This window comes from Heterocephalus glaber, unplaced genomic scaffold, assembly GCF_053883595.1.
Source record: "Heterocephalus glaber isolate CG9 unplaced genomic scaffold, H.glaber_assembly_v1.0 deba00001550, whole genome shotgun sequence".
In the NCBI taxonomy this organism is placed as follows: domain Eukaryota; kingdom Metazoa; phylum Chordata; class Mammalia; order Rodentia; family Bathyergidae; genus Heterocephalus; species Heterocephalus glaber.
In genome coordinates, this window is record NW_028258343.1 from 4,302,892 (window position 1) to 4,317,526 (window position 14,635).

Sequence of the window (14,635 nt, forward strand, 5' to 3'; positions counted from 1 at the left end):
GAAAAAACAATCCAAAAATTCATTTGGAACCAGAAGAGACCTAGAATAGCAAAAGCAAGTCTAGACAACAGAGACATGACAGAGGGTATCACAATCCCCAACTTGAAACTCTACTACAAAGCTACTATGATAAAAACAGCATGGTACTGGTAAAGAAGCAGACCCGAGGACCAGTGGAATAGATTAGAAGAACCAAAAACAACTTCAGACATACTCAGCCACCTCATCTTTGACAAAGGAGCCAACCACCCTCATTGGAGGAAAGATAGCTATTTAATAAATGGTGTTGGAAAAACTGGATTTCAACCTGCCAAAGATTATAACTAGACCCATACCTATCACCATGCACTAAACTAAGATCAAAGTGGATTAAAGATATAAATATTAAGACAGAAACACTAAACTTGCTGGAAGATAAGTTAGGTAGAACTCTTGAAGACATTGGGATAGGAAAAGACTTCATGAATAAAACCTCAGCAGCACGGGAACTAGCAGAAAGAATCAACAACTGGGATCTCATCTTATTAAAAGGCGTCCGCACTCCAAAAGAAACCACCAACAGAGCTAACAGACAACCTACAATATGAGAAAAAATTTTTAGCAGCTGTACTTCAGACAAAGGACTACTATCTAGAATATATAAAGAATTGAAAAAATCAGACCCCCCCCCCCAAATTCAAGACCCAATTCAAAAATGGGCATCTGAAATGAACAGACATTTCTCAGACAAGGAAGTAAAAGCAGCAAATATATGAAAAAATGTTCAACATCACTGGTCATTCGAGAGATGCAGATGAAAACAACACTGAGATTCCACCTCACCCCAGAAAGAATGGCTGCTATCACGAAATCAACAAATAACAAATGCTGGCAGGGTTGTGGGGAGAAAGGAACCTTTTTCCATTGTTGGTGAGAGTGCAGACTGGTGCAACCACTGTGGAAGTCAGTACGAAGATACCTCAAAGAACTAGGACTAGAGGTTCCTTTTGACCCAGCTATTCCCCGGCTGGGTATCTTCCCCAAAGAATTAAAAGAATCATACCACAGTGATATATGTGTACCCATGTTCATAGAGGCACAGTTTGTAATAGCTAAAGCTTGGAAGCAGCCTAAGTGCCCATCAACTGGAAACTGGATAAAGAAGATGTGGTTTTTTTATAAAATGGAGTACTACTCAGCCATAAAGAATGAAAAACTAGAGTCATTTATAGCTAAATGGATGCATATCAAGGCCATACTCTTAAGTGAAATAAATAGGACACACATGTGTAAATACTGAATAGTTTCTCTGATGTGAGAAACTGATAGTGTAAACAAGGGTTAAAATGATTAAAACAAATAATTGATAATTTGAAATAGGAAAAAAGGTCCAAAGACGAAGGAGTGAAGGGAGGGGAAGGGGAAAAGAGGGAAAGGAAAAACTATGAGAAAAGAAAAAAAAATGGAAATGAAATCTATGTAAATGAAGGGCGGAGGGGGTGAGCGTGCACAGGTAATGGGGAAAAAAAATAAGAACCAAGATATATCATGTATGGGTACAAACACCCAATGATAAATGTAAATGAATTGTATACCTAAAATGTACCAATAAAGGAATTAAAAAAAATTATAAGTCCTGGCGAGCATGTGAAGAAAAAGAACTTTTATATGCTGTTGGTTGGAATGTAAATTAGTATGGGGTGATTAGGGAGAAGAACATGAAAGTTCTAAAAACTAAAAACAGATTTGCCATATGATCCTTCTATCCTACTTCTGGTTATCTATCCAAAGGTAATGAAATCAACATGCCAAAGATACCTGCATGCTTATTTTTATTGCAGCACTATTCATAATAGCTAATATATGGAATCAGACTAGGTGCCCATTAACAGAAAAACGGATAAAGAAAATGTTATACAGTATATATACACACAACTGAGTATCATTCAGCCATATAGAAGAATGAAATCCTGTTATCTGCAGCAGAATAATGGAATGGAGAACATTATGTTAAGTGAAATAAGCCAGGTGCAGAAATACAAGTACTGTATTTTCTCCATCCTATGATGTGGAATCTAAAAAAAAGTCAACCTGAAAGTAAAAAAGTGATTATTAGAGACTGAGAATGAGGGAATGCGGGGCGGGGGGATGGAATTTGTTCAGGGCACACTGTACGTATGCATGCTATATCACAGTGAACCCCATTAGTATGTCCAATTGGGGCTGGGGATTTAGCTCAGAGGTGCCACCACCTGCCTCACAAATGCAAGGTCCAGAGTTCGATCCCTGGTACCAAAAAATAAAAATTTCCAATTAATGTGTGCTAATAAAATATTTCAAAAAATAATCCAGATTACACCTAAAACCATACTCTTGTACTTCCTTCTCCCAAAAACATTTGAGTGCCTATTATATGTACAGCCTGACCATGCTTTGGAAGAATATAATTCACAGGACAATCCTCTGCCTTGTTAACAAAGAACAGCTTTCAGACAATCCCGAAATGGAGCATAACATGTGAAGTCATGAAAGCATGCGTGTGTTACAGAAGCAGTCCTGAGGAGGCATGAGTTGGGTGTATCTGGACCCCGGTGGTGACAACTAATCAAGGAGGTGTTCCAAAATAAATGATGCTAAACTAGATTTTACAGAAAGGAGTTGGGAGGTCATTACTTTTTCCTCTGAGTTTTCATATTCACAGCCAAATGGACTCTCCATATCTAGATTCTTGTACCAAGGAATAGGACTTCTGTACCAAGTAAAGGAGGAAAAGGTCCCTTCATGGCCTAACTGATGTTCCTTCACAGATGGTGAGGTATAGTTATGCCCTGACCCAGCTCCTGGAATTACATAATCTTGGAAAACCTTGGAAATTCCCCTCCAAGCTTGTTTAATGCAAGCCTTACCTTCCAAAACCAGCAAAATAGGAATAATCCTTTTAACCTAGAATTATTGTCAAACAAGGAAGCAGGTCATAATATGTGACCATTTAGCTATTAAATAAGGGATGGTTTTCCTGTACTCCACCTAACCCACACCCTGTTATATTCATGAATAAAGAAAACAGGAAGAGGAGGGAAAAGAGGCAAAATCAATTGATGGCACAATGTTATCATACTGGAGGAGGAACAAGTACCAATCTTCTATTGCATATCTGGGTGAATATGCATATATTTAATAATGCACTGTATATCTGAGAAGAGAGGAATTTATATGTGCTCACCATAAAGAAATGATTTAAGTGATGGATATGCTAATTACCCTGGACTGATCACTACCCAATGTATATATGAATCAAAACATCATATTGTATCTCATTAATTTATAAATATGTACCAATGAAAGTGTTTAAAAAATATATACATAAATTACATGAAGATTTTAAATTTAAACATGTCTAACAACTAGTTTTTCTTAAATTCATGCATATAAACTTTGTGATATTATTCTATTCTAACTATATTCCTACATTTTCCTTGATTCCAGGTATTTAAAATCTAAAGGTCAAGTGTCTGGAAATACCTCCGTTCATAAGCAAAGAACACCATCACCATAAACATATAAATTTCATATTCTACTTCGTGACTTTCCCAAAGAATTGAGATCTTTAAAAACATTCCTGCATTTTAGATAGAAAACAGAAAACAATTGGCTAAAGGAGAAGGTGAAAGACTGAAAAAAGACAGAAGGAAAATTTCTGGGGTGATGGAAAAGTTTTATAGGTGGTGGAGGTGGTGATTCTAAATAAAATGAAATGAATAAAATGAAATCTCCTCTCTTAGCAATGTCCTCTCTTAGAAATTTTCAAGTATACAATACACTGCTATTAACTATGGTTGCCATGCTATACTTTATAGATCTCTTGAACTTACTTCTCCTAATTGAAATTTCTTATCAGGTCACCAGCACTTCCTCAAGCTCCCAGGGCCTGCACCATTCAACTCTGCTTCTATCAGTTTGACATCTGCAGGTGCCACATGTAATGGAGAACACATGATATTTCTGTGCCTGATTTACTTCGCTTAACATGTTAGTCTCTGTGTTCTTACATGTTGTTGCAAATGACAAGATTTCTTTCTTTTTCAAGGCCGAATAGTTTTCTGTTGAATATGTACCACATTTTCTCCATCCCCTCACCCACTGATGAATACTTGGATTAATTTCACATCTTCACTATATGAATGGTGCTGCAGTTAACAGAGGAACATAGATTTCTCTTCAACATACTAATTTTATTTTCTTTGGCTACGTGCCCAGTGGTGGGATTGTCTTCTATTTTATATTCATTATTCCATCATATAATTTAAATGTGTTCAAACCTCCTAGATCCTATAAGTGTTTATATTCTTCCAAAGTAAATTTCATACCTGTAGTTTCTCTTTTTAATGGTCTTTCTTGGTTGGTCTTAGAAAACCACTCTGGCCTATCTTTCTCTTTTAGTCTTTTTTGCCAGTGGATTTAATCAAATTGTCTCTATCTTTCCAGGTTATCAGAGGCAACATTCAACAAAAGCAACAACCAGAAATGTGACCTTTGGGTGAACTCCTGGGTCTCCAGGAAGCCAGGTTCAAGCAGGGTGATCCATCACAGTGCTGCCTGCGGTCTACTGATTAGTTTTTCTTGTCATCCTAATCAAATAGAATCTTATTTAATTCTTATAATAGCATCTGGAGACAGTGGATTGACCAGTTTACTAAAATTCAAATGTATTTACTAGTTTATAAATCAAATGTGGAAAAATAAAGGACTACCATTTTATAGTCATCAGTGGTTTGTGCGACTCTTCTCTGACCATTAGTTTTCTAGGATTTTTCTCTCCATTTATTGGCTCAGAAAATAAAATGTATAATATAACAAAACAAAAGAAAATTACCCTTATCCAGGCACAATGTCACTCAGCTACTCAGAAAAGAGCCACGAGAATTGCAAAATTGAGGACAAACTGAGCAATTTAGCAAGACCCTGTTCCAAAAAAGGGGGTGGGGAGTTAGGGATGGAGCTCAGTGGTTCAACCCCCAGGACCCAACAAAAGGAAATACCCTATGTCCATCTGATCCACAACCAATAAAACCAGAAAATCTGGAAATCTCTATAGTTCCTGAAACTAAAATAGCAAATCAACCATATTGAGTTCAAAGAAAAGAAAAACAAATAGTAGTCAAATGGATGAAGATTTCAACCACTTTCAAAAGAGACAAGTAAAATAATAGGAAATGTAAGTAATTTTCTCTTCTCAGTTCTGAAATACTTAGAGAAGTTTTAGAGTTACCTAATATGAGTTTTTGATTAATCATAGACAATTTGTAATTTTCATCAAACTATAAAAGTTCTGAGCAGGAGAATGGTTGAAAAGGTGATGGAAACAAAGGAAAATATTCCACCTTTTAGTGTGAAAAAATAAGCATATGCTGTGAAGATTAAAAAAAAAAAAGACTTTGGTCATGAAAATCCATGCATATTAGAAATGCGATAGCATTTCCCTAAGCCAGTGGTGGCAAACCTCTGGCATGTGTGTGGCAGTGGGCTGTTTGCATCACTGGAAGCTCTAGAAAGTTCACCATTACTGCAAGCAGTTACAACAAATCCACACTCCCAGCTCTGTAGGCTAAGCATATCACAGCAGAGAGTACCATTTTATGTAGCTCCTCAGCAAGTATTTTTTTTGTACTGGGCATTGAACTCTAGACCTTGCACTTATGAGGCAGGCAGCAGCACCACTGAGCTAAATCCTGGCCCCCAGTTTTTTTGTTTTTGTTTTTAGCAAGTCTTTTTGTAAGTCAACAGCCCTACGATTTATTTTTGAAATAATACAAAGCTGACTCATTTAAGTACTGTAATATTGGATTATCCAATATGCTATGGGAATTTAGAGGAAATAGTGATTCATTCTAATTTGAAGGAAGGCAGGAAATTATAGAATATTATCACAGGATGGCTTCTATATAGGTCTTCGAGGATGGGAAAATCTTGAAACGATTATATCATATTTATAATATGCATATTCATAGAAAACATAAAATATACATCAGTAAAAAGAATCACAATTCTGTTAAAAACTACCTATAACCAACCCTACCACTTAGAAAAATGCCATTGTTAACAAGATTTTTAAAATCTATTATTTATTTATTTTAATGCTAGGGATTGAGTCGAGGGCCTTCAGCATACTAAGCACATGCTTTACCACTGTGGTACATCCCCAGCTAATACTGACTTTTTCCTATGTGCAGAGACATGTGAATTTATAAGAAATTTGCATTTTCTGACGAATGGCTCACAATATGTGTGAACCTGCTTATGCTTTTCTGGTATTTATTTTCAATTAAAATATCTTTGTATGTTTATAAATTATTAACCAATTATCATTTTATGAACATCTCTAAATTTTTAAGTTGTTTGTTAATATGGATATTTAAAAATGTTAAAACATTTTAAATATATGTATATCTTTGACTCCTCACCGGATTATTTTAGGAGAAATTCCTCAAAGTAGAATTGCTGAAGGTTTTCCCTATAATCTAGTATCTTGTATACAACCCTCTAGACATGTGGTGGTGAACCTATAACACGTGTGCCGCAGCAGGCTGTTTCTATCCCTGAAAGCTTTAAAAGGTTCGCCATCACTGCCGTAGACTGTTTCTCTGTCTAGCTACTGCAACGCTGCCCTGTTCCACTTTCAAGTAGAGCAACTCAAGAGTTGCTTATACTCAGTGTCTCCAATTCTTCTCCTCCCTCTCTCTCTTAAAACCATTCCAAATCAGGCTTTTCCCCAACCACTGTTGAATCAAATATTGTTTTAGGTATTATGTCTCAGTAACGAGAAAAATCACTAACACCTGGGAAGTAAAGACAGAAAGATTTATTCAGGCTCACAGTCTGTAGAGGTCTCAGTCTATAGTTGCCTAGCTTCAGAGCAGGATGGCCTGACACAGGAGCACAGCAGAGAAGAGCTGCTCACAGCATGGTGGACAGGAAGCAGAAAGTATACAGGTGAGGAGCAGGAGAAGAAGAGAAATCCCTCCAGATCTCACCCTCAATGACCCACCTCTTCCAAACAGATCCCACCTCCCAACCGTAAGTCAGCTATAAACCACCATAATCCAATCACCTTCCAAAAGCCCCACCTAAGAGTACATCAGGCTTCAGGGGGCATTTTAGATCTGAACCCTAACAAACATTAAATTTCATCACCCAGCTTACATGATCATATGGTAGTTTTTGAGAGAGATGACCAATCCCTCCTCCTGGAAGCATTTTCTTCACGTGGACTCCAGTACACCACACACTCTTGGTGTCTGTTCTGTCTCACTGGCCACTCTGTCTCCTGATTGACTGAGGATCTCATTAAGTCTCCTATATTTAAGCACCATCCCCTTGCCAATGAATTCCAAGCAGAGTCCCTAGTCCAGTGCTTTCCCTTAAACTCCAATACATTGAAAACTTCTCTCAACCAGAACTTAACTCATGATCTTTACTCTTCCTGTGTTTAAAAACCAAGCCAATGGGCTTGGGAGTTAGCTCAGTGGATCTGTCACCTGCCTCGCAAGCACAAGGTCCCGAGTTCAATCCCCGGTACAAAAAAAAAAAAAGCCAAACTCTATTTCAACCATAACCTTTACTCTGTCTGTGACAACAATCATCCTATTTTCCCAAGCCTAAAGCCTTAGAATCCTTCTAGAACTTTCTTACCTTACACCATCTTTGGTCCTTCCAGAAATCTTGTTTGCTTGCACCTAAAATTCACCTAGAATCTCACCATTTCCACTGCTACTCCTCTGGTCCATTATCTTTCTCCTGAATATTAAAAAGACTACTAATGTGCCTGCCTCAGGGCTTTGCACTGGCTGTTCTCATGGTAGTCAATGTTCTTCCACCCAATATCTGCCTAGCTGGGTCCCTTGCCTCTTCAATCTTTGCTCAAATACCACTTTCCCTATGAGACCTTAATGACTTTCCACTTTATGACTACCCCCTCTTTCAGTGTTTGTTCTGTTCCTTCTCTTTTCCTCCATTGCATCTATCACCTTCCTGATAAATATTTTATTTGTGTAATTTGTTTGTTTCTATTGGTCCCCAAAAATGTATCCATAATAGCAGAAAATTTTGTCTGGTTTGTTCTCTACAGAAGAGGAGTATATAATGCTTTCAATCTAGACTGTCAATTTGCTTCTCAAGAAATGAAAGTATTAGGGGCCAGGAATTTAGCTCAGTGGCACTGCACCTGCCTCACAAGCAGAAGGTCCTGAGTTCAATCCCCGGTACCAAAAAAAAAAGAGAGAGGGGAGAGGGGAGAGGGGAGAGGGGAGAGGGGAGAGGGGAGAGGGGAGAGGGGAGAGGGGAGAGGGGAGAGGGGAGAGGGGAGAGAGAGAGAGAATGAAAGAATTTAAATAAGTCGATAAAGTGGAAGAGGAATGGTCCACATTGAGGCTGTAGTATTGGCAAGGGCTGCTGACATGAAGCCAAGCAAATTAATCTGCCGGTTGCCAGGTGTGTCTGATATGTCAAGGGTGGAAATGCAAGAATTAATGTAGGAAAATATCAATGAATGAGGCAACGTTTTAATGAAAAGCTCAAAATCATCTCACTCCACCAAAGGATGAGATGAAAAAGTTCCACATTAAGATACTGATTGAGGCACTTGGAAATAGTGAAAACTTAGATCACACATAAGTGTAGCAAAGAACTAAGTTCTATTAGGAAGGGCAACTGTCTTTGCAAATACAATGAAAACTATGAATCTTCCCTGAAAATTGCACTTATATATAAACTTTGGAAAGTCTACCATCCTCTGAAACCTATCCAAACACCACCATGGGCCAGTAGATGAGAACCATAGGTAAGAGAAACAGAAGTAGAGAAGAAAAAAGAGGATAAAGAAAAGTAAAAGAGAGAAGAAGGAGGGGTCCATGGCCTTCACATTGTAACAGTCACTTGGATGAAAATGAGGCCTAGATGAGAAGACGGATAGTGCAACATTGAGTTCTAACATTTGAGTAAGTATGTGAACCTGAAGTTCACTAAAGGAAGAGAATCCAATCACCAGGTCTGCTACAGTTTGAATGTTTCATCTCCAAAATATAGATGTTGGCTACAGTCATGGTATGAAGAGGTGGAGCCTTAGGCCATGAATATCTCTCCCTCAGAAACAGGATTTTGGCTCTCATGAAAATGCTTCACACAGCTTTTAATTAGCTTGCCCTCTGTCTTTCTCCATGAGGGGATTCAGCTAGAAGGCTCTCATAAGATACCAAACTCTAGCCCCTCGACCTTGGCCTTCCCAGCCAGCCTCTGAACTGTGAGAAATAAATTTCTACTTTTTAAAATTACCCAGCCTCAAATATTGTTATTTGACAAAACAGACTAAGTGTGACAAAACACATTAAGACAATGTCTTAAAGGTTAAATAACACACATGTAGAATTAAATACCCCAAAGTCAACACAAGGAACATTCACAGTGAAAGTTGTTCATTTTAAGTTTGATAGCAATAATTTTATAAAGTTCACAAGATAATCAGGAGGAAGACTATTTACGTACTGGTAATTTAATTTTTTTTTAATTGAAATCAGCAAACAGTCTATCCAAACAATCTAAACTATTGTCTGTCTGGCTTTTGTACAACTTTATCATTAGGCATCTTTCATCTAAATAATTCAGTAATATAGTATTAATGAGTCTTCCTTTTTCCACCAAGTATTCCTTTGCTCTGTATCTTAGAATCCAGAAATCGTAAAAGAATTCAGCCTGGGGAGTTTTTCCTAATCAGACACATCTCTGGGGAGGGTACAGCAAGGGAAGGAAGCGGGTCTTAGCTACATCTACATAGAAATTGCTGTTTACTCACTGACACCATTCTTTGCACTGTAATAACGCTACAGAATAATGCAGAAAACTCCCCTGTCTGAAATCTACTCTATAGCTGATATTTGATGCCAACTCTTACAGTTACAAAGGCCACAGGAACAAATCCAGAGGCACTGTATTTAAATACAGCCAGTCCTGAGAGGTTCTCTGGTTAATTTCTTTTCCCTGTTACCACTCATCGGAAGACAAGTTTACCAACAGTCATCAGCCAAACATATCCACGCTGGATCTAGGCCAATAGTAAGCAGCACTGTGGAAGTCCGGCAGCAGGGTGGAGGGTGATCGGGGCACCAGCTGAATGACAACATGCGGGGACTGCTGGGCAGCAGCTGGAGGAAGTTTGGACATGCTGGCAGGGGGACATACGAGTGGTTAACCAGTGAACCCAGCGTGCCTCTCCTGGAGACCCAGCTGCAGGTCTGTACCTTCGCTCTCAGCCTTTTCTTCCCTGAAATATCTTGGTTGTCTGTATTTTTAAGATCTTAAAATTTAGTGGCAACATTTTGTATTATGGATATGACAAAAAGACGAGTTCACTGATTGGCAGGGTCTAAAGGAAATAGCTTGAAAGTTCTAAGTTTCTTTGATCATGGAGCATTCAAGGGAAACTCAGCATACATATATCCTATGAATATTTGCCACATCAACTATATCAAAGAACACCTGAGGCTGGGAGGCAACAAGTTTTTGTGCCTCATTGTTGCACTGTTCTTTGCTTAGGTGCATCGTCTATATGTACAAAAATAAGAGTCTCCCTTTCTTTCTCGGCTGTGTAGTGATCACTGTTTCTAAGAGCAGAAACCAAGCATCTTACCTAGAAGGAGAGCAGGGAGTTAAGGAGGCTTTGTCTCTAAGACAAGCAGCAGCTGCTTTGCCTGGTCTGGCAAAGCACCAAAGGGTCTCAATCTAAGGCAGCATTAAAGGAAAATATTTGTAGAAACCTAAGGCAAAGAATTTTATAACTAGAGGAGAAATGAGTGACATTGCTAAGCACACAAGAAAAAGCAAAATAAAATAATTCTCTAGAAATTTAACTGTAAGATTGATATTTAAATCCTCTAAAACCACTCTTTATAGAAAATAATACTTACAGCTATATCCTATAGCAGTTACACCTTTAATTGGATATTTCTCTAAAATACTTCCTGAACAATCGAGCCTTTGAATAAAGACACACATTAGAAAAATATTAAAAGTTAAGAAAAAACTTTGAGGCTAGTGAATAAATTAGGACATTGACTAGAAAAGACATTTTTTCCTGTACTAAAAAACCCCCCAAAATTAACTGATATACTATAAATATTTAAATAAGCAAATTAAGGACACCATAATAATCTTGTCCTATACCTCTGCGCTACTCTTAACTGGAAAAGAGTTCATCTCAAGAAATTGCCTTAGTCTGCTATATTGGCAAGCCTTCTAATGGTTTTCTTAGTATTTGAACAAATGTAACTCAAGCAGTGGAAATACTGATTGCAGCAAGGATTATGCTATTTTTTCTTTCTCAGAGTTTTGCAGTATCAATAATACCATAAGTGGTATAATTGCAAACAATCATCTGTTACATAAAACCTTTTAAATAGAACATTAAGTATCATTATATTCTGTGCATACTGAAGTCCTTATGGGAAATAGAGTATTTAAAATTTGATGACTACAACTGATCAGAAACCATTATCCATATTATTGATATAGAATAAAGGACAAAAAATAAATTATGAAAAATGATCTGTGTTTACTGGAGTGAAAGAATTATTGCTTAAAGTACTAAAGGATAATTTTAACACATTTAATAATTCACATTGAGGAAGAAAACAAATTTCTTTTTGACTCCAATTTCATTTCTTAATAATTATAATAAATTTATTTATGGGTTCATCCCCTCTTATACTTTTATAATCAAAGCATCTTATGTCTCAACAGATTTTAAATTATCTTGATATTAAACTAGATATGTGAGAAAACAAGTATTCTCTAGTTTAGAAATATAACTTAATCACACTCATAAAATATATTATTTTTCCTAAAAATACATATTTACTAAAATTTGGTAATGCCAAAATTTATCTTCATTGTATTTTCCAACCTGATATAAATTTCTAGATTTCCTCTAATTATCTTAGTATTTAATTTTTGGTAAATTTGATCATTCAGTTCTGTGAGATATGGGGACATATAAATACCCACTATTCCTCCAGCACTTTGCACACATTAATTCATGACATTTTCATGCTAACCCTCAAAAACAGATGTTACCATTTTCATTTCATAGACGACAAAACTTGGGCCCAGAGAGACCACATGCTCCCCACAGTCAGAGGGGGGACAAAAGATCACACTGGAATTTAAAGCCCAAAATGTCAACACCCCAAAATCACTGAGGCTCTAATTCTCAGGAAAACCTTTCATTTTTATGCTGTTTAAGCTTAAATATCTTAACTCATCTGTTACCAAGAGCACACTGTCTGGCAGCATAAATATTAAATAAGCCATCTAATTTTATGTCAAAATGATTATCCAAAGCGAGATACGCCATCACCTCAAGCTGGATAAGCCCAGCAGAACTTTTGTCCTTGCCACTAAAATCAGAGAATTCCAGCTCCCCTAGTTTCATTATATTTTACTTCTAATAAGCAGATAAAAAGCTTATTTTGTTTGCTTATTTTAAACACAATTAGAAGGCTTTAAAATATTTTATAAGTGGTAGATACTAAGATTTACATTTGCCCCCATATACTTTATATAATAAACTCTTTAGTATTTCCATTTCTTTGTGGTTGTATTAAAAGCAATGTCTATACAATTACAATAGCATTTTTTTCAAGGTGTTTTTGTACCCTCATACTGAAGCATCATTTCGTGGCTATTTTTTGCTCCATTAGAAACCATTATTTTTGTGAATACTACAAAATCAATACCTTTTAGGTTATCTAAAAATATGTGACTTTTTCTTTAAAAATCTCAAAAAATTCCATATTTATCCTACTAATATTACAAAAACAAATTTAAAGAATATACAAATTTGACTCATCATAAATGCCAGCTATCCAGCCAGAATTCACTTATGTGCAATACAAACACATAGCCACGTGAGATTTTGTTCCAGAATTAAAGAACTCAAGTCTCAGAAAGAAATCCCCCAAGAGCCTCATGCACTCACAGGTGGGCTTTCGGAAGGTGACTGGGTTATGGGGGCCCAGATGACTCGGGGTTAGGCAGGGTCTGGTAAGAAGAACTTGTCACTGGCGGGGGCAACCCAGAAGGGTTTCTTTCCCTTTGCTGTTTGCCATGACCTGAGCAGCTTTCCTCTGCCCAGACCCCTGCACCATGCCAAGGACCCTGCAAAGCCAGAGACTTCTGAAACTGAGGCAAAGTAAACCTCTCCTCCTTTATAATGTGAGTGTCGGGTATTGTGTCCCAGCAATAATAAAAGTATGACAAGTCCCACACGATCCTTTTGTGGCAATAAAACCTTAATCTAATTCTAAATAAAATAAGTACCTAATGGCCAGAGTTCCTGCTCAAAGAACAAGTGGTAGACTTCCAACTCGAATTTATTCTAACATCTTTACTTCAGTGGAAACACTGGAGGGCATCATCAATGTGTGCTTTGTGAGATTCTGCACTCACCCTTCATGTAAATTCACTTCAATGCACACAGGCTCAAGCTCCCTGGCAGAAAGGATGGGTAGAGTGATCATGGGAAGGCACCTCAGGGCCGCAGGCAGGGGCCTCCCTCCCTGTGTCCTAACACCCTCCTTCCCTAACTCCAGGGCGCCCAGAAGGTGAGCTCCACCCAGGAGGACGCCGAGCCCTTCCTGTGCATCCTTCTCCCTGCCACAGTGCTGCTCTTCCTGGCCTTCCTGCTGCTCTTCCTATCCCGCCGCTGTCAGGCTGAAAGGCCCCAGGGCCAAGTGTTCAGCATCGACCTCCCTGAGCATGGACTGGCAGGGGAGGTGGCGGAGGTGACCGATCTCCTCCCGGGCCTCCCATGGGGCAGCGAGCCGCTCTTCACTTACTCCCCTCTGCCGGCAGAGCGGTCCCTGCACGCTGCATGTCCTCCACCCTCCTATGAGGAGGCCACCAGGAGCCCTCCTGGGGAAGAGGCCCCGGGAGTTTCTTCTGTGTGACCAAAGGTCCCCTTGGCTGGACAGGCAAAGTCCTCTGCCTGGGACGTGGTTTAAACCATAAGCTCTCAGGCTTTATCAGGCCCCCATGAGAATGGGGAAAATGTACATGTGGAACCCGAGAAGGGGGAGAAGGAAGCCAAAAGGCCCTGTTGATCAGCACACTCCTTCAAGGCTGGGAACCTTGAGTCTACCAGCCTATCTCGTCTAACTAGCCTAACTAGCCCACCTAGTTAGCCTATCTTCCAGTCGCTCAGGGGCCCGCTCTCATAGTTCTCCTAAAGATGCCTGGGCCCCCAAAATGTGCCACACCAGAGAAAAACAAGGAAGTTCTGTGAGAGTGGAAGAAAAATGTTTAATTATTAGCACAGGAACTAGCTCTGAAAGACAAGAAAAATTCTGGACTCGCCAAAGGTAACTGCTTTTGTCACCAAATGAACTTTTTCTTGGTGCACCAATTTTCCTTAGAGCTTCACCTCTGTGTGAATGCTTCAACATACAGAGAGTTCTGGAAGAAGTAAACAGCCCAACATCTCTAGCGCTGCCGGGGGCAATGGTGTTGTAAATAATGAAATGTGTATCAGTCTTAACAATGAAAGTTCAGAGATTGCAAATGTTAAAAATTAATAACACTCCAAAGTTACCACCTTTGTAGTTATCGGTCA

The 14,635-nt window shown here is 38.5% G+C and overlaps 2 protein-coding genes across 2 annotated transcripts in view; one reads left to right on the forward strand and one right to left on the reverse strand.

Moving 5' to 3' along the window:
- The window catches only part of LOC147824213 (uncharacterized), a 55,906-nt gene that overhangs the window by 23,090 nt on the left and 18,181 nt on the right, over window positions 1–14,635 (reverse strand). The gene's annotated exons all lie outside the window — the stretch shown is intronic.
- Window positions 9,692–13,973, forward strand: Smim28 (small integral membrane protein 28). Its single transcript, XM_087190028.1, has 2 exons — window positions 9,692–10,260; window positions 13,617–13,973. Exons 1-2 carry the CDS (start codon window positions 10,150–10,152, stop codon window positions 13,971–13,973), a joined length of 468 nt encoding a protein of 155 aa, XP_087046154.1. The 5' UTR covers window positions 9,692–10,149.

Coding starts and splice junctions, on each gene's coding strand:
- Smim28 (XM_087190028.1), top strand. CDS start 10,150: ATGCGGGGACTGCTGGGCAGCAGCTGGAGGAAGTTTGGACATGCTGGC. Junction 10,261..13,616: donor TCCTGGAGACCCAGCTGCAG/GTCTGTACCTTC, acceptor CCCTAACTCCAG/GGCGCCCAGAAGGTGAGCTC.